The sequence below is a fragment of the Solanum lycopersicum genome, chromosome 9 (assembly GCF_036512215.1).
Source record: "Solanum lycopersicum chromosome 9, SLM_r2.1".
In the NCBI taxonomy this organism is placed as follows: domain Eukaryota; kingdom Viridiplantae; phylum Streptophyta; class Magnoliopsida; order Solanales; family Solanaceae; genus Solanum; species Solanum lycopersicum.
This window is the reverse complement of record NC_090808.1, coordinates 2,652,016-2,670,972: the sequence shown is the minus strand read 5'-3', so window position 1 is coordinate 2,670,972 and position 18,957 is coordinate 2,652,016. Positions and strand designations below refer to the sequence as shown.

At 32.5% G+C, this 18,957-nt stretch overlaps 4 protein-coding genes across 7 annotated transcripts; 1 reads left to right on the top strand and 3 right to left on the bottom strand.

Annotated features, from left to right (window-relative positions):
* Positions 1-2,531: 2,531 nt before the first annotated feature.
* LOC104649136 (uncharacterized) lies at positions 2,532-3,065 on the top strand. The gene has a single exon (XM_010327854.1). The coding sequence runs from the start codon at positions 2,532-2,534 to the stop codon at positions 3,063-3,065; it is 534 nt and encodes a 177-aa protein (XP_010326156.1).
* Positions 3,066-7,463: 4,398 nt separating this feature from the next.
* On the bottom strand, positions 7,464-12,451 carry LOC101250248 (GTP-binding protein At2g22870). 3 transcript variants are annotated; one of them, XM_004246538.5, is made up of 5 exons: positions 11,620-12,428; positions 10,577-10,646; positions 8,292-8,454; positions 7,865-8,110; positions 7,464-7,714 (listed from the first exon to the last, which is right to left on the bottom strand). In XM_004246538.5, exons 1-4 carry the CDS (start codon positions 12,065-12,067, stop codon positions 7,898-7,900), a joined length of 894 nt encoding a protein of 297 aa, XP_004246586.1. In that variant the 5' UTR covers positions 12,068-12,428; the 3' UTR covers positions 7,464-7,714; positions 7,865-7,897. The 3 variants fall into 3 exon arrangements, with proteins under 3 accessions (XP_004246586.1, XP_010325947.1, XP_010325946.1); XM_010327645.4 differs by having other exon boundaries at positions 7,464-7,727; positions 11,620-12,425; XM_010327644.4 differs by having other exon boundaries at positions 7,464-8,110; positions 11,620-12,451.
* Positions 12,452-12,985: 534 nt separating this feature from the next.
* LOC138338258 (ethylene receptor 2-like) lies at positions 12,986-13,357 on the bottom strand. The gene has a single exon (XM_069289047.1). It carries the CDS (start codon positions 13,355-13,357, stop codon positions 12,986-12,988), a length of 372 nt encoding a protein of 123 aa, XP_069145148.1.
* A 1,145-nt stretch (positions 13,358-14,502) lies between these two features.
* Positions 14,503-18,834, bottom strand: LOC101250540 (probable glycosyltransferase At5g03795). 2 transcript variants are annotated; one of them, XM_010327646.4, is made up of 5 exons: positions 17,951-18,834; positions 17,680-17,858; positions 16,661-16,917; positions 15,535-15,883; positions 14,503-15,437 (listed from the first exon to the last, which is right to left on the bottom strand). In XM_010327646.4, the coding sequence occupies exons 1-5, from the start codon at positions 18,096-18,098 to the stop codon at positions 14,763-14,765; spliced, it is 1,608 nt and encodes a 535-aa protein (XP_010325948.1). In that variant the 5' UTR covers positions 18,099-18,834; the 3' UTR covers positions 14,503-14,762. The 2 variants fall into 2 exon arrangements, with proteins under 2 accessions (XP_010325948.1, XP_004246587.1); XM_004246539.5 differs by having other exon boundaries at positions 16,661-16,914; positions 17,951-18,283.
* Between the last annotated feature and the right edge of the window lie 123 nt (positions 18,835-18,957).

Below are 18,957 nucleotides of genomic sequence, written 5' to 3'. Positions count from 1 at the left end.
CCCTTCTCGATCGTCTCTCTCTCTATCGATTCCCTTCTCTCTCTTTCTGTTCTTTTCTTTTTCTTATTCCAACCCTCTTTCTTTTACCCTAATTAGTATATAATTAAGAATAAAAGATGGCAATAATGCCCCACTAATTAACTTAAGGTTACCTCTTTTAACCCCCAAGTAATTAGACTTATTAACATTAACCCACTAACTTTATAATTAAGGCAAGAATAGTCAAAAACGTCCCTTAAAACAATTAAGGAAATCCGACTCAGACTGGGATTACGCAGCCTGTGACGGCCCGTCGTGCCTGCGACGGTCCGTCCTGCTGCCCATCACAGAGTTCAGAGACTCAATTTCTCTGAAGAGTCTGTGACGGTCCGTCACACCTGTGACGGTCCGTCCTGCCATTCCGTCACACCTGTGACGGTCCGTCCTGCCATTCCGTTGCGAAGTTCAGAGAGTCTATTTCAGTACCCAATTTTCAGATTTTTTAAGTGTTTTGAAACGAGACCCTGCGACGGTCCGTCGTGCCCATGACGGTCCGTCGTGGGGTCCGTCGCTTCTGCCAGTTTTTCCAGAATTGAAATCTACTGCTCAAAACGACTAAACAGGTCGTTACATAAAAAAAATTACCATAAAAAAACAGTTTTGATATATAAAACATCTTGCATTAATAAAGGGTTTTAAAAAAATCACACTTTAAAAAGATATATGACTTAATACTTTATTTTTAAAAAAAAAAACTTTTTTGATACATGACTTATACTTCATACAAAAATAACTTTATCGCTATTAGAAAACTATTATCATATTATCATTAATTAACATATGAAAAAATTTGCAACCCTATTAATTAGAGAGGGGTCTGGCGGCTAAGCAGTCAGCTTTACACTAAACAGTAAACACTTCCCACATAATTACTAAAAGTTAATTAAATTATAAAAATAAATTGAAGTTTGAATCAAGTTGCAACTAAAAATATGTTTGACTAAAAGGTGGTTAAACTAGATTATAACCATTTATTAATTTTTTTTTACTTATTTAACTGTTTTATAAACATAAAAAATGTTTAAAAGTAAAGGGTATATAAGCTAAGTCAAAATTCAGGATTGGAGTCAGTTTAGAGCTAGGGGTCTATTCGAACTTCTTTTGTCAGAAATTACACTGTTTTATTTATATATGTATAATAGATATTGAACTGATCCCTTCGACTAGTTCTATTATTATTTTTTTTGGAATTCCAGGATAACCCGCGGTTGCTAGAGTCTTTGCCCTTCGAGTGAGCACGCTATGTGCACGGAATAAATCCCTCGATGTGTAATAGCTTGTGAATCACACATAGGAAGTAAACCGCACTAGACAAGCTCAGATTATCCTGTAAATAACTACCCTCCAAACCAATTGAACCATGAAAATATAATCGAAATTTTTTTTAAGACACAAAACCAGATCAAACCAACCACTAATAAAAAAAATTCAAATTGACTCAATTTTCGATTTAATTTGTATACCGTATACACCAAGAAGGGGGGGGGGGGATAGAAGATAGCTATTCAAAGGGACTATAAATGTAAGAAATAAACAATAATGGAGGCAATTTTTATAATAGAAGTCAAATATGAACAATAGTACTAGACAAACATGGCAAGTTGTAATGTAATTTTTTAATTATGTAACCTTAACATACTCTTTTAATACATATCACATATCACAGATATATGGAACAAAGCACCACCAAGGGATGATGTGAGATGAACGTAATCATTTCAATTTAATTTATTGTTAATCAGAGATATCAGCTTCAAATTTCGAAAATAAAAATCTCTTGTTAACATTATAAACTGATTACCCTTTAAATAAATTTCATGTCACAAGTATTTAAATATTTCGAATACCATAAAGAACCGAACATAGCTATTAAATTCAATAAAACGAAGTCTTGAAACAATGATAAAATTATCTTCGTATGATTTATAAATCATCGATTTGAATCGTGAAAGCTACCTTTAATGCATGCAGATCTACCTCACACTTATTAGAGTGCAAACTTTTTTTCATATTTTATATAAACACAAAATATTTTGTACATCGATCTATCTTATATTCAAACGAATTATACACGTATGTAAGATAAAAACAATAATGGGGGCAATTTTAAATAGAGGTCAAATATATATATGTTCAATTATTTTATATATATTCAACCAAAGCCGACGCTTAAAGACAAATTCTTTAATTATTTTAATCACATCCATCTTTTTCTAAGTTTCCTTTCAATAATTTATCTTCTATCTCTCTATATATAACCAAAATGCAAAAGCAACAAAAATGTATATTCTTAATACTAAAGTTTCTTGCTAAGATAAAACTTACCACAAAAAAAAATAATTAATATGGATATTTTTTCATATACTATTTCTTCTTCATCTTCCTCATCCAATTCTTCTTCAACATATCCACAACAAGAACAAAAGAAAAATAAAAAATTAGCCTCATATCATTCCTCACTTCATGGAGTTAGAAAACTCCCAACAAAACCAATGACTAAACTACCAATTGCACCTTTGCCACCAACACCTCCTAAAATATATAGAGTTGAACCTAATGATTTCAAGGATGTTGTCCAAATGCTCACTTCATCTCCCGAGTTTCAATCTGTCTCTAATAATTCTACGTCTAGCTCTGATACTGGTTCTGGCTCTGGCTCTGGTTCTTTCAACTCGAGGCGTTTACAGGATATTGCTCCTCCACCACTTGTTCTTTCACCGATTTCTTTAGAAAGAAGTAATGACGTCAACAACAATAGTAATAATAATGATATTGCATCACAATGGCGTGAGTTCCTTCGTCCTTCTTCTTCCTCTAACATTAACCAAGTAGTTGAAACATGCATTGACTCAACGAATAATGAAGAACAAGAAAGATCACATGTAACGCTCCGGATTCCATCAGAAAATCATTTTGGATCGTGTAGTCCATTAGCTAATTTTCCTCTATCGCCAGCTTCTTTTGCATGGTGTTCTTCTATTCTTCTAAGCCCGGGTACTCTTACTTCACCAAACGCGGTTCTTTAGCTCCTTTTCTCATTGCCTCAACGTCCAGTACTAGCAGAAGCAGAATTTTCACTAAAAGAGTTCAACATTTACTCTATATATATATATATATAAAGTTCGGACTCCGTCACTGGACTGGAACTTACTATGCTTCATTCATAAGAAAATGATGTAGATATTCAAGAGTTTGAATTGGAACTAAAAGATATATATCATAGTTCAAACACTTGAAGATTTTTTTTTTTTAATTTTCTTTATATTTTCAGTTTTACTTCCTACGTACTGCAAAATTAAATATCAAATATTTGGTATTATTATTCCACAAGTATGGTCTTTAATTTGTAGCATTGACATTTTACTAATTATTTGATGATTTTATTTTAGCTCTAAAGTAAGAAAACATATACACTAAATAGAATTATGCTATACATAAGTCTTATGTTGCAACACGTCTACTCGTTAATTCTTCATGCATGATTACAATTTATTTTAAGGAATAAAAAACACACTTGAAAATTATTTTATTTTATTAAGTTTCATATTTAAACTATTAATTCTTCATGCATGATTACAATTTATTTTAAGGATTAAAAAACATACTTAAAAATTATTTTACTTTATTAAGTTTCATATTTAAATTATTGGTAGTGTGAATTTTCTACCTAAACGGCTAAATTATCAGCCAAAGGTTAGTGAAATACCCCATTTGTCTAGAAATGTTTATAGGCAAATTTATCCGTAAAACTTTCGTCCAACTGACATATATAACGACTCTATTAGCTAACGCATTAGTTTTTTTAAATATAATTTAATTGATTTCTTTAAAATCCTAAACTCTCTCCTTTCAAGCCGGAGATATCGACGTACCCTGGTAGGATGAATTGAATTAGCTAACGAATCTTCCGTAATGCTTGCAAAGAAATCAGAAGAAAGGCTTCTGCCCCTTGGCGACTGAGACGAGGCCGAAGGCATAGAAGAAGATGGTGAATGTCATGAATATTAAAACAAATTAATTTATACCGTGCTAGTTTTAACCTTTAATCTTTAGCCTAATATTAATTTATTTAGATTTGCCAAGTGGAGTTATTTTTCCACGTGGAGTGTCACGTAACAAAAAATATAAATAAAAGAGAGAGTATAGTACACACAACATAAAGAAAATAGTCAAATTGTGTTTTGTTAACTAGAAAATTCATATTCTCAAACAGTATAGATATGAAATTGAAATAGATTAAGTGCGTTTCGACCCTTTTTTTTAACTCTTCTATTTTACACAAAATAGGTTAACAGTTTCAAAATATATACTTGAATCAATTTCCTCTTGTAATACATATTTTTGTCCAACAACTTAGAGACAATCTCTGGCCCAAAAGAAATTTAAAAAGAAAAATAATGTCTTGCCAACACATAAAACCATTTTGTTTAATTTATCCTCAATATTCAACTTTGAATGAACAACTTTTTTTAATTTTATATATATATATATATATATATATATATATATATATAAAACTTTGAATCAAGAAGCAAAACAAGGAACATTGTATGACTTATTCTTTAAAAGAGCATAAAATTTGTCCTTGTGTTTGAGTTCTAACTGTTGTTGTTGCCTCTGCCCTACAAAAGGTAGAAATTATATTAGATATGTTATTGTTATATCGATTTATCAAATAAGAAAAATATAAAAAAATAATTGTCAACTAACTAGTTGCGAAGTTAGGTATTTTTCTATCACGAGTAATTTTGATGTCACAACTAGAAGATCGATAAAATTAAAGTACTTCGTAAGGGGACAAATTATCCAAACCCAAACTAATGTGGGATTCAAACATATCTACCATCAAGAACCAATTCCTCCATCCTTGAATAAAAATTTTAAATTCGAGCTTTGATAGTAAAAAAAGTCTCAATAAAAACGAGTTTTCGTTCGATATATCCTACGTAAGCATGAAATGTAAAATAACTTGAGCTAACGAAAATTTCAAATATTGAATAATTATATGCAAATTACATTTTTTATAATTTATATAATCTTCAATATCCAGTTGTCATTTGAAAGTTGAAAGTCTTGTGGGCGTGCACACCATATACAAATAGAGTCTAAAAATGACTTTTGAATAAATCCTATGTGATGGTGTCCTATTATTAATTACTGCTTACGTTCGGAACTGTTTATCATGTTACGCTTATCAAAAATTAGTTTGATTAATTTTAAAGGTAAATTAGATCACATTAATTCGATATTCTAAAACTATACAAAAAGTACTATAAATTACAATTTTTTGCATTTTAATATGATGAAAAAATATATCTTAAAATGTTAGTCAAAGTTTGCATAGTTTGACTCTAATTAATAGAAATTATGACAAATAATTCCGGACGGAGAAAATAATTAACAAGGCATATCATTAGTAAGTATATTTGTTTTTTTATTAAAGGTTCCAAAGTTGAACCTCGAGTAAAAAAATCACTTTTGCTAGAAAATATTATTTTATCTCGATAAAATCTTTAAGTATCAGATATCGGTTTATCAAGAAAAAAAATAGTTTGACTACAATAGTATAGTATATGGTTTGAGCATGTCTTAAGGTTGGAAATTAATTAGTATAATGCATTATTATAATTACCAATTTTGAGGGTCCTATTATTCCTTTTCCACTCCTCCTACAATTTAAGATTATTTTTTAAAAGAGAGAAAAAAAAACTTCCATCTATAAACTGATTGCAAAATTCTCAAAAATGGGGCTTTAGTATATATTAATGAAGTTTGTTGACATAATTTAAGTAATTTCATTAGGTAAATAGTTTCTATGCTATAAGCAAAGATGAAAAAAAGACGATACAATGTATAAAACACTTCAATTTAACAATCGCAATTCAAAAGGTATGATGTAAACAACCTGAAAGATGTTATATAAAAAAGACGATGAAAGTATTTTTCAAAGTTATCTTAAAGATGTGTAATCACAAACCACTAGGTTAATTCCAAATTAGTAGAACCATCAATATTTATATTGAGACATATTTGACATCTATCACTTGTAACGATGTTTTTTTTCTTTCTATGGATGCACTATGGATTATCTAAATTGCATCAAGACGAGCATTCAAAGGAGTCTGGAATTTAAAGGGTATAAAATATTAACAAAAATTTTAACATTTTGCAAAATCGATACAGTAGCAGTGATTTTGTTTTTTCCGGCGGAGGAAATCGTTGTTGTTCCAACGATTTTGCCGTTTTGGTTAATATAAAATTTTATATACCGTTTTAAATTTTTTATTAATATTTTATACCTTTTAGGCTTCCAACCCAGCATTCAAAAGGGCGAGATTATAAGATTAATCTCTAGATAAATCTTATATATTAAAAAATTTACTAATTTTGCATATGCAAGCATTACAACACTATGATGTATTCATAATAAAAAAACATATTATTTCAGGACAAAAGAAGAGTCACAAAAGAAGTAAAACAAATTTTAAAAAGGATAATGACCCCCCCCCCACCCCAGGGTGGCTAGTCCATCTATAATTAGGTCAATCTGGGACAACAGAATACAAAAACAAATTTAGGTCATGCACCTGAAGTAGGCCCATTTCATGTTTTGACCGGACAAAACGAGTGACAGTGTAACGTAATCTGAGCTCGAGTTGTCTTTTGTTAGAGAATATTTTATTCATTTCGAAATATAATGTGAAACTTTTTTAAATTTGAATTCGAATTTAATTAGACCCCAAATGCCTAAGACTGAGTTGGAAACCAAAATGATTCCATATTAACCACATAACAACTCTTCCAATTTATACATCATGAACGTCTCTAGAAACACTTGGTAAGATAGTTGCTCATAGTAAGAAATGGTAGATATCTCGTTGAATTAATAGTTGTTTGTAGTAAGTGGTGGCAAATATCTCATAAAGTCTAACATTGTGAATTGGCTCGAACAATACGATTATAAAAAAATTAAAAAGTTTGATGTGCTTTTTCCTCTACCACAACAATACTCAAATCAAATTAGCAATTTTACTCCTCCAATCAAAAGGTGTCAAAGGAAGAGAAGTGCTCTATCGATCTTAATTTATATGACACAGTTTGATTTGAAAAAAACACTCCTTCAACCAGATGTGCGGTTATAAATCTTTAATTTCAAGATTTCGAATTAATCAATATGTGACATTTTTATTATGACAAACTAGAAAGAAAAGTGTGTAACGTAATTTGAGATAGATGAAGTAATACATAATAGAAACACGCTAAGAAGTACTCGTGTGAAGATAGACTATCTACATTATATGCCGTCGAGCTCGAGTTGCTTTGTGCACCAAACTACCTTCTTTGTCTTTATCCACAAATCAGGTATCATCATTAGAACATCACACTAGTACTGTTTTGGCCTTCTATATCCAAGTGGTGAATAATAACACAAAAAGTAGCTATGCTTTAACTGACCAAAATACAACACACAGGCAATTGTATGAACCAATTTCTATCATCAAACAAATATTTAAGATAAATTTTCAAAATTTATACCCAAACGCTAGCTAAATATTTGCAAAAACTATTCTGTGGATTCTACTCGTAGGTTTTCCAGCATCGTCTCCAGAGTATCCTTCCTTCCACGTTTTTCATTTTTGGAGATAATCGTTGTGTTTGGACCAGGTTGAATATCCTGCCATAGAGGACTACGAAAAGCAAGTCTGGTAATTACGTTCCATCATGAAGTAGCGTTACGAGTTCTATGTGGTTATGTTCATCATCTCTGAGGGACCAAAAAGATCAATATCATGGTAAATATCAAGATCCTAGATAAGGGGCTTACCTCATAAAATAACACTGATGTTTTAGTTGTGAGCTACTCGTTGTTCCAATAGTTTCGCAGCTGTGACATATGTAGAAGTAGCTCATCCCTGCCCAAACCAGAGACACTACTAGTCATTATCCATGGAGGTTGATGATTGTAATTCTGCCTGATTAGCTCTTGGAAATCTCTAATATTCTGATCGGGCCTTTTCGCCTTCCCTCCCTTCATTTTGTCACACTTCGTGAAAACGAATGTAATTGGTATCTGCATATGTGTTGCATGAAAGTCAGTTATCAGGAAAAAAAGAGAAACATGTCGTATGAAAGTCCACAATGGTACGAAATTATTTACTTATAAGGAGTAAACGGGATAAATGATAATAACCACATGAAAAGAAACGAAAATACTAACAAAGACCACGAAGATCAGCAAATCAGAAGCATACCTTATTGCGTCCAAGCCAATTAGCACAATCAAGGTCAATCTTCTGAGGGGGTACACTAGCATCAATTAAAAGCAGAACCGACACCAAGGTATCTCGATTCAAAAAGTAACCTTTTGTGAAGGAGGACCAATCCATTCTAGCAGCTTCAGAAGCATTAGCAAAACTGAAACAAGTAACAATTAAAAACTTAGAAGTAGTCAAAATAGTCGATTTCCACATTAATGCAAAAGGTACAAAGAGCTATCAACAAGTGATGGAAAAGGATAACTAAAAATCTAGAAGACAGAGCAAACAGGAGAGAGTACAAACTCACTACATAAGGAGAGCTTCTACAACTATGCTCAAGTCAAGGAAGGGGAAGACAAAGGAGAAGAAATCCGATTCAATTACTTTGATGAATGATACACTTCTGGCTATAGGAGTCGAAATTGAATAAGGTCAGGTTCTACAGACTTGTAATTCGTAAATAGTGGGAAGCCTATCGAGATCTATAAAAAAAAGAACACAAAATGAAGCAAATATAGCCTTGGTGACCATTTGGCTGGTAGATTTGTAACATCACTCAACATTTTATTTTACTCCAATACATCTTCAAATAAACATCACAACAGAATAATCTAGACTGTTGTATCAAGATGTGCACAAGAATGGACATGTCTGATTTTTGGTTTGGCATTTACAAAACTTCCACTGAATTATGTTGAAGCCAGGTGAACTGATTTGTCTAGCCCACTGTATACTAACACTAAACTGCGTTCTGCTCTTTGGATCTTAATAAATATGCTATTTCTCCCTGAGGCATTGTCTGCAACCATCTATTTCTGTGGTCCAGAGGCAGTAGATGTTATGTTTGACAGCGGTTTCCTCCTTCCTTTTACATATTTAGAGTTGTCTCTAATAACAATTTGTGTGGTTCCTGCTCTTGAAAATGTGGAAAGCTATTGGGAGTGAAAGAAGCCATGTCTCTCACAAAGGTAACTAGGGAAAGCTATTTGTATGACCAGGTTTTTTGCTGCAGCAACAAGGTATACTCAAGGGTTTAGAGGAATAACATCACATGGTCAGAGAGATGACACTACAGCTTCTTGAATTGAAAACTTTAAGAAAACGTAATTGGGCATTCGCAATGTGAAGCTTTTATTGGGAAGAATGAAGGATACTATTTCCAGCTAAGGTTGGAACCGTGATGCATTTATTTGGAACAGTGTAAAAGCAGTAACATTCAAATAATAGTACTAGCATGTAAGCAATTCAAAAATGAAGAATGTGGGTCTTCTTTGGATTGCAAATCTAATTTTCATCTTGGAGAAGACTGCAATGTGCTTTATGAGTGCCAGAACAGGTGTATCTGAAAGTAAAGACATGACATTCAATGTTTAAAATTTTAATAATCTGTGTGGTTGTAAATCCAAGATGATGGCAAAGACAAAATTAGACGACTGGGATCAAGATGAGGTGTTTTCTCATTTGAAGCTTTTTATAAAGATTCTCAAATTGAAAAGAAAATAAAAAAGACAGCCCCATGCACTAGAGCTCCCTCTATGTGCGGGGTACGGGAAAGGGACGGACCACAAGGGTCTATTGTACGCAGCCTTACCCTGCATTTCTGCAAGAGACTGTTTAAATGGCTTGAGACAAAGATTCTCAAATTCCTGGTGGAAAACACTCTCTTTTCAAAATCCATCAAGGTAGTTCTGTTGTAGGGAAAGTAGTCGTTTCTCTTTCCTCTTTTTCTTTTAATGTGTTGCCTGTAATATCATCACCCTGCTCCCCCATACAAACTAAAAGTTCATCAAAAACACAGTTTAGTAGCTAGGAATGAAAAATTGAAAGTAACACGACCAAACAAGCGCAATTTCTTCAACTTAACATAGTAAATCATGTAGTTTACCCCAATTAGTTTGGTTTTGAGGTGCACTTTATTGCATAATGTAACAAACCAGTAGCTATGATTTATCATACCAATTGAAGTCGTATTACTTCGTTCGAATAGAAGCATCAAGTATGGTAAGCATTTAGTTGAGACTACCGCTATAGCCTACTAGCAGGGACGGAGGTTATCACCATACACTGTTCGGCCGAACCAAGAGCTTTTGCTAAAAAGTGTATGTATTTAAAGAAATTATTACATAGATATCCTTGGCTCCACCTCAGCCTATTAGTCCCCAACCAGGTAATGCTAACACTTTCTAAAGTAGCTTTACCCAACACCTTTCATTGTAATGGTAAAACAGCTCGACCTATCAAAGGGTGCTCTAACAAAAGAAAAATGAAGAAAGGCTTACCCATAACCAGGCAAATCCACAATGTACCAACTCTTGTTCACCAAAAAATGATTAATCAGCTGAGTCTTCCCTGTACAGTTAAACATACTAACATCAGAATCCACCTCTAATCCATAGAAATACCAAGTAACTACCAAAATCCAGCTACAACACTCAGAGCTAGCTAGCCATCCATTCCTACTTTGACGGCTATGTTTATCCAACACTCATACTTGTATACTATAATCATGGGAGCTAGCAGGCGGGAGCTACAAGCTGCAGAACTCAATAGCTTTGGCCTAGACCGTGTATCTGTGTTTAAAAATCCACTTGATATACATACAGAAAATAATCCAAAACCTTATCAGTAATCTCAAAATCCTAGCTTTACCTTGGGAAGCTAGGGTGGTACCTCAAGGTTTCGTCCAAAACCCCTTGGCCGAAAAATTACGGTGATATATGTTTACTTATTATATTTTGAATCTCTCCAGTGAAAATCCTAGCTCCGCTAGCTATAACATGCTCAGTAATTAAACCAACAACAACAATATACACCATGAAATCCCAAAAGGCGCCAAAAAGACACTCAGCTCAAGAGCAGCAAATCAAAGTATTTATGAATAAAGGGAATACGACTATAAAGAAAACATGCCAATTATTAAGTAAAGCTATACATGGTAACATATATCAAAAGCACAATGTTCCCAGACTCACACCATGCCTAATCTCATGGAAAAGTTAGTCAAAACTCAACTACCTAATAACCTTCTATCCTAATCCACTACATTCATACCCTCTTATTTAAAGTCATGTACTCGATAAACTGAAGTTACATCATGTCATATCTAATCACGTCTCTCCAATACTTGTTCATTCAACCTCTACCTCTCCTCATAACCACCATATTCAACTAGTTTTCACGCACCTCGACTAATTCCACATTCTCCAACTATATTCAAACTCTCACACCTCCATATAGTGAGCAAATGCATAAACACTACATCCAAGCTCAGTAATCAAAAGATACATAAAAACTAAAGAATAGAGTTGCAAATTATTCAAACCTGGTTTCTTAGAAGTAAGAGCAACTTCTTTCTTCTTAACCAAAGCATTAATAAGGGATGATTTGCCAACATTAGACCGACCCAACATAGCAAATTCAGGTCTTTCATCTTTAGGACAATCTTTAGGCTTATTACTACTCTTCACAAACTCAACCTCTTTAATCTTCGCATCACCTGCATAGGGTCCGACAACTATATTGGATCCGGGTAAAATCATATCTTCCTTAATATCTTCTGGTTCAACTCCAGGCGCCATAAAAAGTACTTTCCTGGCCAATATTGAAGCTGAAGAAGAAGAAGAGTTGAAGGTTCTTGAAGATGATGCATAAATACTGAATTGGGGATTTTTTTGGATTTTGGGAGAAAAAGGGTTTCTGGGTTTGATGGATTGAGGGAAGATGGAGAAGAAATGGGAATGAAAGAGACGGCATTTTGATGCTATTTGCATTTTCTTGATGATTTTTGAGCTTCACTTCAATGGCTGCTCTGGTTCGAGACTACTTTTATCACTCCCTAGATATATTTTTAGCTCAATTCTAAAATTATACTTTGATTTTTATTTTTATTTTTTTTAGTCTCGACGAAGCTATGTCATTGTCCTTTGACCTTCGTTTGATTTCGATGGTCGATATAGATATTGTGAAATCGTCACTTTATTACTATGATAAAAAGTTCTCTCTGAATACTCTCAACAAATTTTATCAATTCACACCGATGACTAAGAGCTAATTTAAAGAATCATAAAATCTGCTTATTAAATAGAAACACAATCTCTAACTCCGTAAAATTGAATCAAAATATTCTCTAACAAGGGTATCATATTCTCGATTGTGGGTGGAAAAATGAATGCTACGCATGATTCTATCTTTCTAGTGTGAAAGTGATATAATTTGTGAAATTAAAATTGATATGTTTGTTACTATTGTTGTTAAAGTAAGATTGGCAAAATATATTATTTACAGCTATTTTGAAGTTAGAAATTTTTCTACTTTATATTTGTATACATGAAATTATAAGTTTTAAAATTTAAAAGAGAAAAGACATAAATACACCATCGAAGTTATTTCATATTGTCATAAAGACACCTAAACTTCAAAAATGTCTTATCACCCCACTAAACAACTATATATCATTGTAAATGGGTCATTTTTACCCATTCCCTCGTCTACGTCATGCGCGTGTTGCTCACTCCCTAGGATAGAATTTACCCGACCCTTATCTTTTGAAGAAAAGTTGTCTAACTTCTCTTCTCATCACCCATCACCAGATTAGTTAAAGAATTGGGAACATCCATGGAAAATCCAAAGCCCTTATAAACACACAGGCAATTAACAAGACAAGAAGCCTCTCTGATAAGTGAATGCAACTAAAACGACATCATTTTTACTGGGAACCTCCCTTCGTCTTTGTCAGGTATATCCATTGCATCATTTATTAAGTTTAACAAAACGGTGCTCATTCTCACCATTGTATCGATAATAATCTTCTGGTTAGTGCTTGTGTTCTCATCTTGAAGTATGGAAAGCAAACCCAAAATCGAGTGCATTGGTCGTCTCATCCCATTGTTCATTAAATTCTGAAACGAATACCTTGTCTGGCTTGCCTTCACAACATTCTCCTTAGCCTGTTGCTGCAAACCGTTCCTCGCTTCTAGTTTCTCCCTCATTAACTCTTCAAGAACAGTCGCATGGGATAGAGCCACAATGACCTGATCAACAACTACTTTCACTATCTCCATCTCATTATGGCTCCAATCATCATTTGCCCTCGGAAGAACCAAAACTAAAATAGCATAACGAGTGTCAATCAACTCAGGCGTCACACCTTTGAAATCTAAAGCAACATAGTTCTTGTTATAAAAATCAAAATATTAGGGCTACCACATCTATTTTGGGTTTAAATTGGGGAAGATGATATAAATTGATGAAATAATTAATAATAAAGAAAGAAAATGACATGTGGCACTTTTAAACTGGTCAATGAAAGTGAAAATTGGTCCATGACGCGCCTAACGTGCGTGTAAACAACCCAGACGAGAGAATGAGTAAAAATGACCCATTTACAACGATATATAGTTGTTTAGTGGTGTGATAGGACACTTTGAAAGTTTAGATGTCTTTATGCAAATATGAAACAACTTCAATGGTGTATTTATATCTTTTCTCAATTTAAAATAATATTTGGCATGTAATTTACTTATTTAAAAAAGTGAAATTTTGTGTGAGTGTATTTTTGGGGAGTGGAAAATGTAATGACCTAAATTTCTCAACAAAAACATTCATACATTATATATTATATCCTCTCACACGTTTTGAATATATGGATGATTTAAATTAAACTCGAAATATTTATCGAATGAGATAAGGAGAAGAAAAATGAAAAAAATATTATTAGTCAAAAATATATTTTTCGATTTTTTAAATATGTGTATTTTTTTAATAACGTCAGTTTGTTGATATCGAACGTAAATATTTTTAAAAAAAAAACAATTCAAAACAAAATGTCAATCTAGTCAAAATATCCTCATTACAATCTTGTTTCCTATGAGATTTTTTTTGATCTATTATAGTCATGGATTTTTATGCACATATAATAATATAATTCTCTTTTTTTTTTTTTTTTCGTATATTAATTTATGTTTTTACTAAAAATAGCAATATATATACGACTACGTTATGGACAGTCTTCAATCTACATGCACAAAGCCACTTGGCCAATGTGACGTAACCATGTCCACAACATTATTATTTTTATTTATTAATTATTATTATTATTATTATTATTAATATTATTATATCGATGTGAAACTTTTTGCATTAATTTAAATTTCATCAAACTACGATACCAAATATAGAACAAAAACAAAAACAAAAACAAAAACACTTTATTATAAACCATTGGCCTACTAAACTTTGATATATAATGAAAAACTTACATTAATCTCTTCAAAAAAAAAACAAATATTACACCAAATTAATCAAAACGTAGATTTCTAAATCTACACAATTACATTGTAACACAAAACGTGGTACACAAATACAAACTAATGAAAGATAGTTCGATACACTCAGCTTTTACTATAAACTAGGTTCGGAAAAGGCCGAACCACGAGGATCTATTGTAATCAAATGAAAACTTATAGGTCACAAATATTCAAGACCATGAAGTCTCATATTCAATCTTCTAAGCCAAACAGAATGAAGTATCATATGAAAAACATCATATCTTTTTGCAAACATATTAACTTCAAAATGTCTCCTAACTTGTTTACCTCTTCTTTGCAACCTTATATATTGCCTTGTTGAAATCCCAGACAGAATTTTCTTCAAGTCGGGGATTCGATCAACGGGGACTTCAACTGAGAACGATTTCCAGTTCAAAACATCGCTAAATGGTGGCACGTAATGGTCCTTAAGGAGGACGGGGACACATCCCGTGTAGAGTGCTTCAACCATTCGTGGACTCGCGACTTCATAACCACTAGGACAAAGGCAAAACTTACTGTTTCTTAGCATGCCATAGTATGAGACGCCTTTTGGTAGGTACTTATGGACTTGGATGTCATCGTCTTTGTTTTCCCAATGCTCGAGAAGTATAGGACGTATAGGTCCATGAAGCCCTCCAGCAAAGAACGCCAAGATTGATCTACGTGATGGAGAAGGACCACCGAGCAGGCCATTCATCGTACCTCCCGGGAGGAGGATCTCTGGGAAGGATACATCTTTGGAAGGCTTGAATCCTTCCGAGGTATTAGCATTGCATAACGCTCGAATTGAGTTCTTGAATAGCTCAGGAACAGACTTTGAAAGTTCAGGCCCCTAAAAGATCAGCACATTTCAAAACAATCATTACTCTAGACAACGTATGTTACCAAGACGGTTCGTGTTGGGAACGAGGATTATGTAAGATTCTTACCCAATCGTGGCACGCGAGCATGAAATGATCTGCGCCTAGGCTTCGATTCCAATAAGGATATTTCCCAGAAACAAGATTGATGTAATCCATAACGGTTTGTCTCATCGGATCCCAATGTCCTCTGGAGTTTCTATCGTATATGAAGTGAACTATCGATGTCACACTGATAGGTAAGAAGAACACATGAGCTTTCTCGGGGTCTCTAGTCCTGAATTTACTCGTCTCCATTTGATAAATAAAGTTCCCCTCCATCGCGTATATACTTTTGCACGGACCATTGTGAAAAATAGGCTGCTCTCCCTCTTCGTACACGAATACCTTCAATTCCTTTTCCATTTCCAAGTAACTCCTGAAATTAGAACCAAAAATATAGTTTTTGTTTTTTAAAACTATACGCGGCTCGTGAATCAACAGTTAACTTGACAAGGACGACGATGCTTTCTATTGCAAGAAGGCAAAATGAGAATAGACAGCGACAACGACTAAACATACTTCCATCAGACGTCAAGGCAGAGAATAGAAACACATTCCATTAACATGTCTCTCTCTCTCTCTCGTATTAATATAGGACCAAACGATCATATAAAACAAAAGCAAAGTAGACTTATCGATAACGAGGTCTCAGTTAGATTACCAAAAACATTCATTATGACCGAAAAACAGAACTATACCTATGAAAAGCATTGACATTCTAACACACTGGACCGACTGAAACATCTCGATTAAACATAATTCCAGCAATGTTACTATTCCATTAACATGTCTACCGCAACAGAATCATCATAATGATGGGAAAATACAGGACCAAACCATCGTATCGGGACCAAAAGAAAGTTTTGACTTCTTGACAACCAATAGAACTCATGTTATATTGATAATGATCGGAAAAAGAGCCACCCCTACGAAAAGGGCGCATTGACATTCCAATACATTGGACCAGTTGAAACATAACATCTCAAGTGAACATATTTTAGCAATAATGTTATGACAACAACTAAGAATACTTTTTCCACGAACATGTCTACCTCAACGCATATCACAATGGTAAAATATTGGAACAAACAATCATCTCGGACAAAATAAGAGAGTGGAAGACTTCTCGACAACCAACAAAACAGAGCCATACCTATGAAATGCTTTGGCATTCCAATACATTGGACCAGATGGAACATAGTCCGAATCATCCGTTTGATTTCCAAACGTAGCAGCTTCTTTGATGGCGGCTCGAGCTTTTCCCAATTTGACTTCTAACTTCTCCAAATTAGTAAACTTTTTCTTGATTTTGGGTTCAATTTGAAGTGCATGAGTTTCATTCAAAGATGACAACTCATGTGGTTTCTCCAATGAAATGTTAAAAGTTACATTCTTTTGTGTAATAACCTGCTTTAAGAAAAAAAACAAACATATATAGATCAAATCAATCGATCTTCGATCAGATTCATCCACGACGAACACAGAGCTTGAACTACTCATCAAATATGTAACGATAATTGATTTGTACATACAAATTATTTCCACAATAACAATATCTACTAGTATTAATATCAATATTTGCTTTACATTATGAAATCACTTCGAAATAAGGTAAAGTCGAAACAAAAACATAAAAAGAAACTTTTCTTCTTTTCTTTTTTCCCCTATCATTGGATAAAAAGTACAACTTCTAAGTGCCTATAAGATATATATATATATATATATATATATATAACCTAGAATTTTTAGAAAAACACTCGAAGAAAAAATTATTTTAACTTAAAAACACCTAAAATAAGTCAATTCAAACTGGCTCCGCTCTAAAGAAGTAGATATTACCCTTTTCAGACATCACTCGTGAGTCTACACTGCGTATATTATTATTGTTTAAAGAGAACTCTTATTCAACCTCTACCGAAACCAAAAATTTTCATATAAAACATTCAAAAAAAAATGGAAATAATAGAGGGAAAATAAAAAAATAAAAATACTACATGCATAATACAAGAAAAAAAATCTTCTAAAACATTAAAAACAAGAAGGAATAAAAAAAAATTTAAAAAAAAAATCATCACACAAAAATATGATACATGCATAAATCACAAATTCTTCTAAAATATTAAAAACATCAAAATAATTTTTATATTATTTGAAAAAGAATAAAAAAATTACTTGATTTTCTTGAAATTGTTCTTGAGATTCTTGATCAGCTTCAGCAGTAAGTGGAGAAAAACTATTACTACTATTAAAAAAACTATAATCTTCCAAAATAGCTTCTTCACGGTCAGCGCCACCGTTGACCGCCACCAACTCCGGCCGCTCACCGCCGCCGTCGCCGGAAATATTTTTTCCTGCTCAAAAAAAAGGAAAAATAATTATTAAAATACCCTTTAAAACATTATTATTATTATTATTAAACCAATAAAATTCAATCAATATTAACCTGAATTGAAAAACCAAGTTGAAGTTGAAAAAGATGAATTCTTTGAATTTCCAAATGCAAAATAAATTGAAATTAAAATAAATGGAATCATAATACATAAAAGTTTTGTTGATGCTGATTTAGTACACCATGATGAACAAATCTTCATATTTTTTTTTTAGACCTCAAAAAAAAAAAATTATTAACTAGAAAACTATATAGTACTAATAAATAATGATTACAATCTTCCTTATATATAAATTTAAAATTATAATATTTATTTTTTTGAGGGAAAGTAAAAAAAGAGAATTTTTTTTTTTTTGAAGAAAGAGAAGAAAGTAATTGGTGAAAAATGGTAGCAATATTCTCTGCCAAACATCTTATATAATTTTTATTTTTGCGAGTTCTTCATGCAAAAATACATTAATTTTCTTTTATTTTGTCCTTTTCGTATTTATTTCCCACAAAATAATGCATACTAATGGGCTTTGTTGCATTTACAAACAAACTTTCTAAGCTCATCACCATCATTAAAAAAAAAAATTAATTTATAATTCATATTTGTCGTGTGCCGATTGAGATATTGTTATAAGAATGTCAATTTATTATAATTAGAAACAATTTACTTTTGAAATTATTTCTTTATTAATAACGAAACGACTTATAATTACATAAATATCTTTTTAAAAGTTTCAAAAATTATTAAATGTCAGGTTAAATTAGTTGATGTCATATAAAACTTTAAAGTAAAGTATAGTAAGACAGATCGTAAAATGATATAGTACAATCATACACACATTCAAAGTCATAAACTGTAACAATTTCATTCAGACACAATTTCTACTTGTACCGTCGTAGAAATTGTGTTTGAATAAAATTGATACGTCCCATGACTTTGAATGTGTGTTCTACGATCTTTTTTACTATATTTTATGTTAGTGGTTTAAGTTCTATTTATAATATTTATTATATAGTTAAGGTAAATATATATTTAGTAATATTGATTAGCATATCTAAGATGAGTAGAA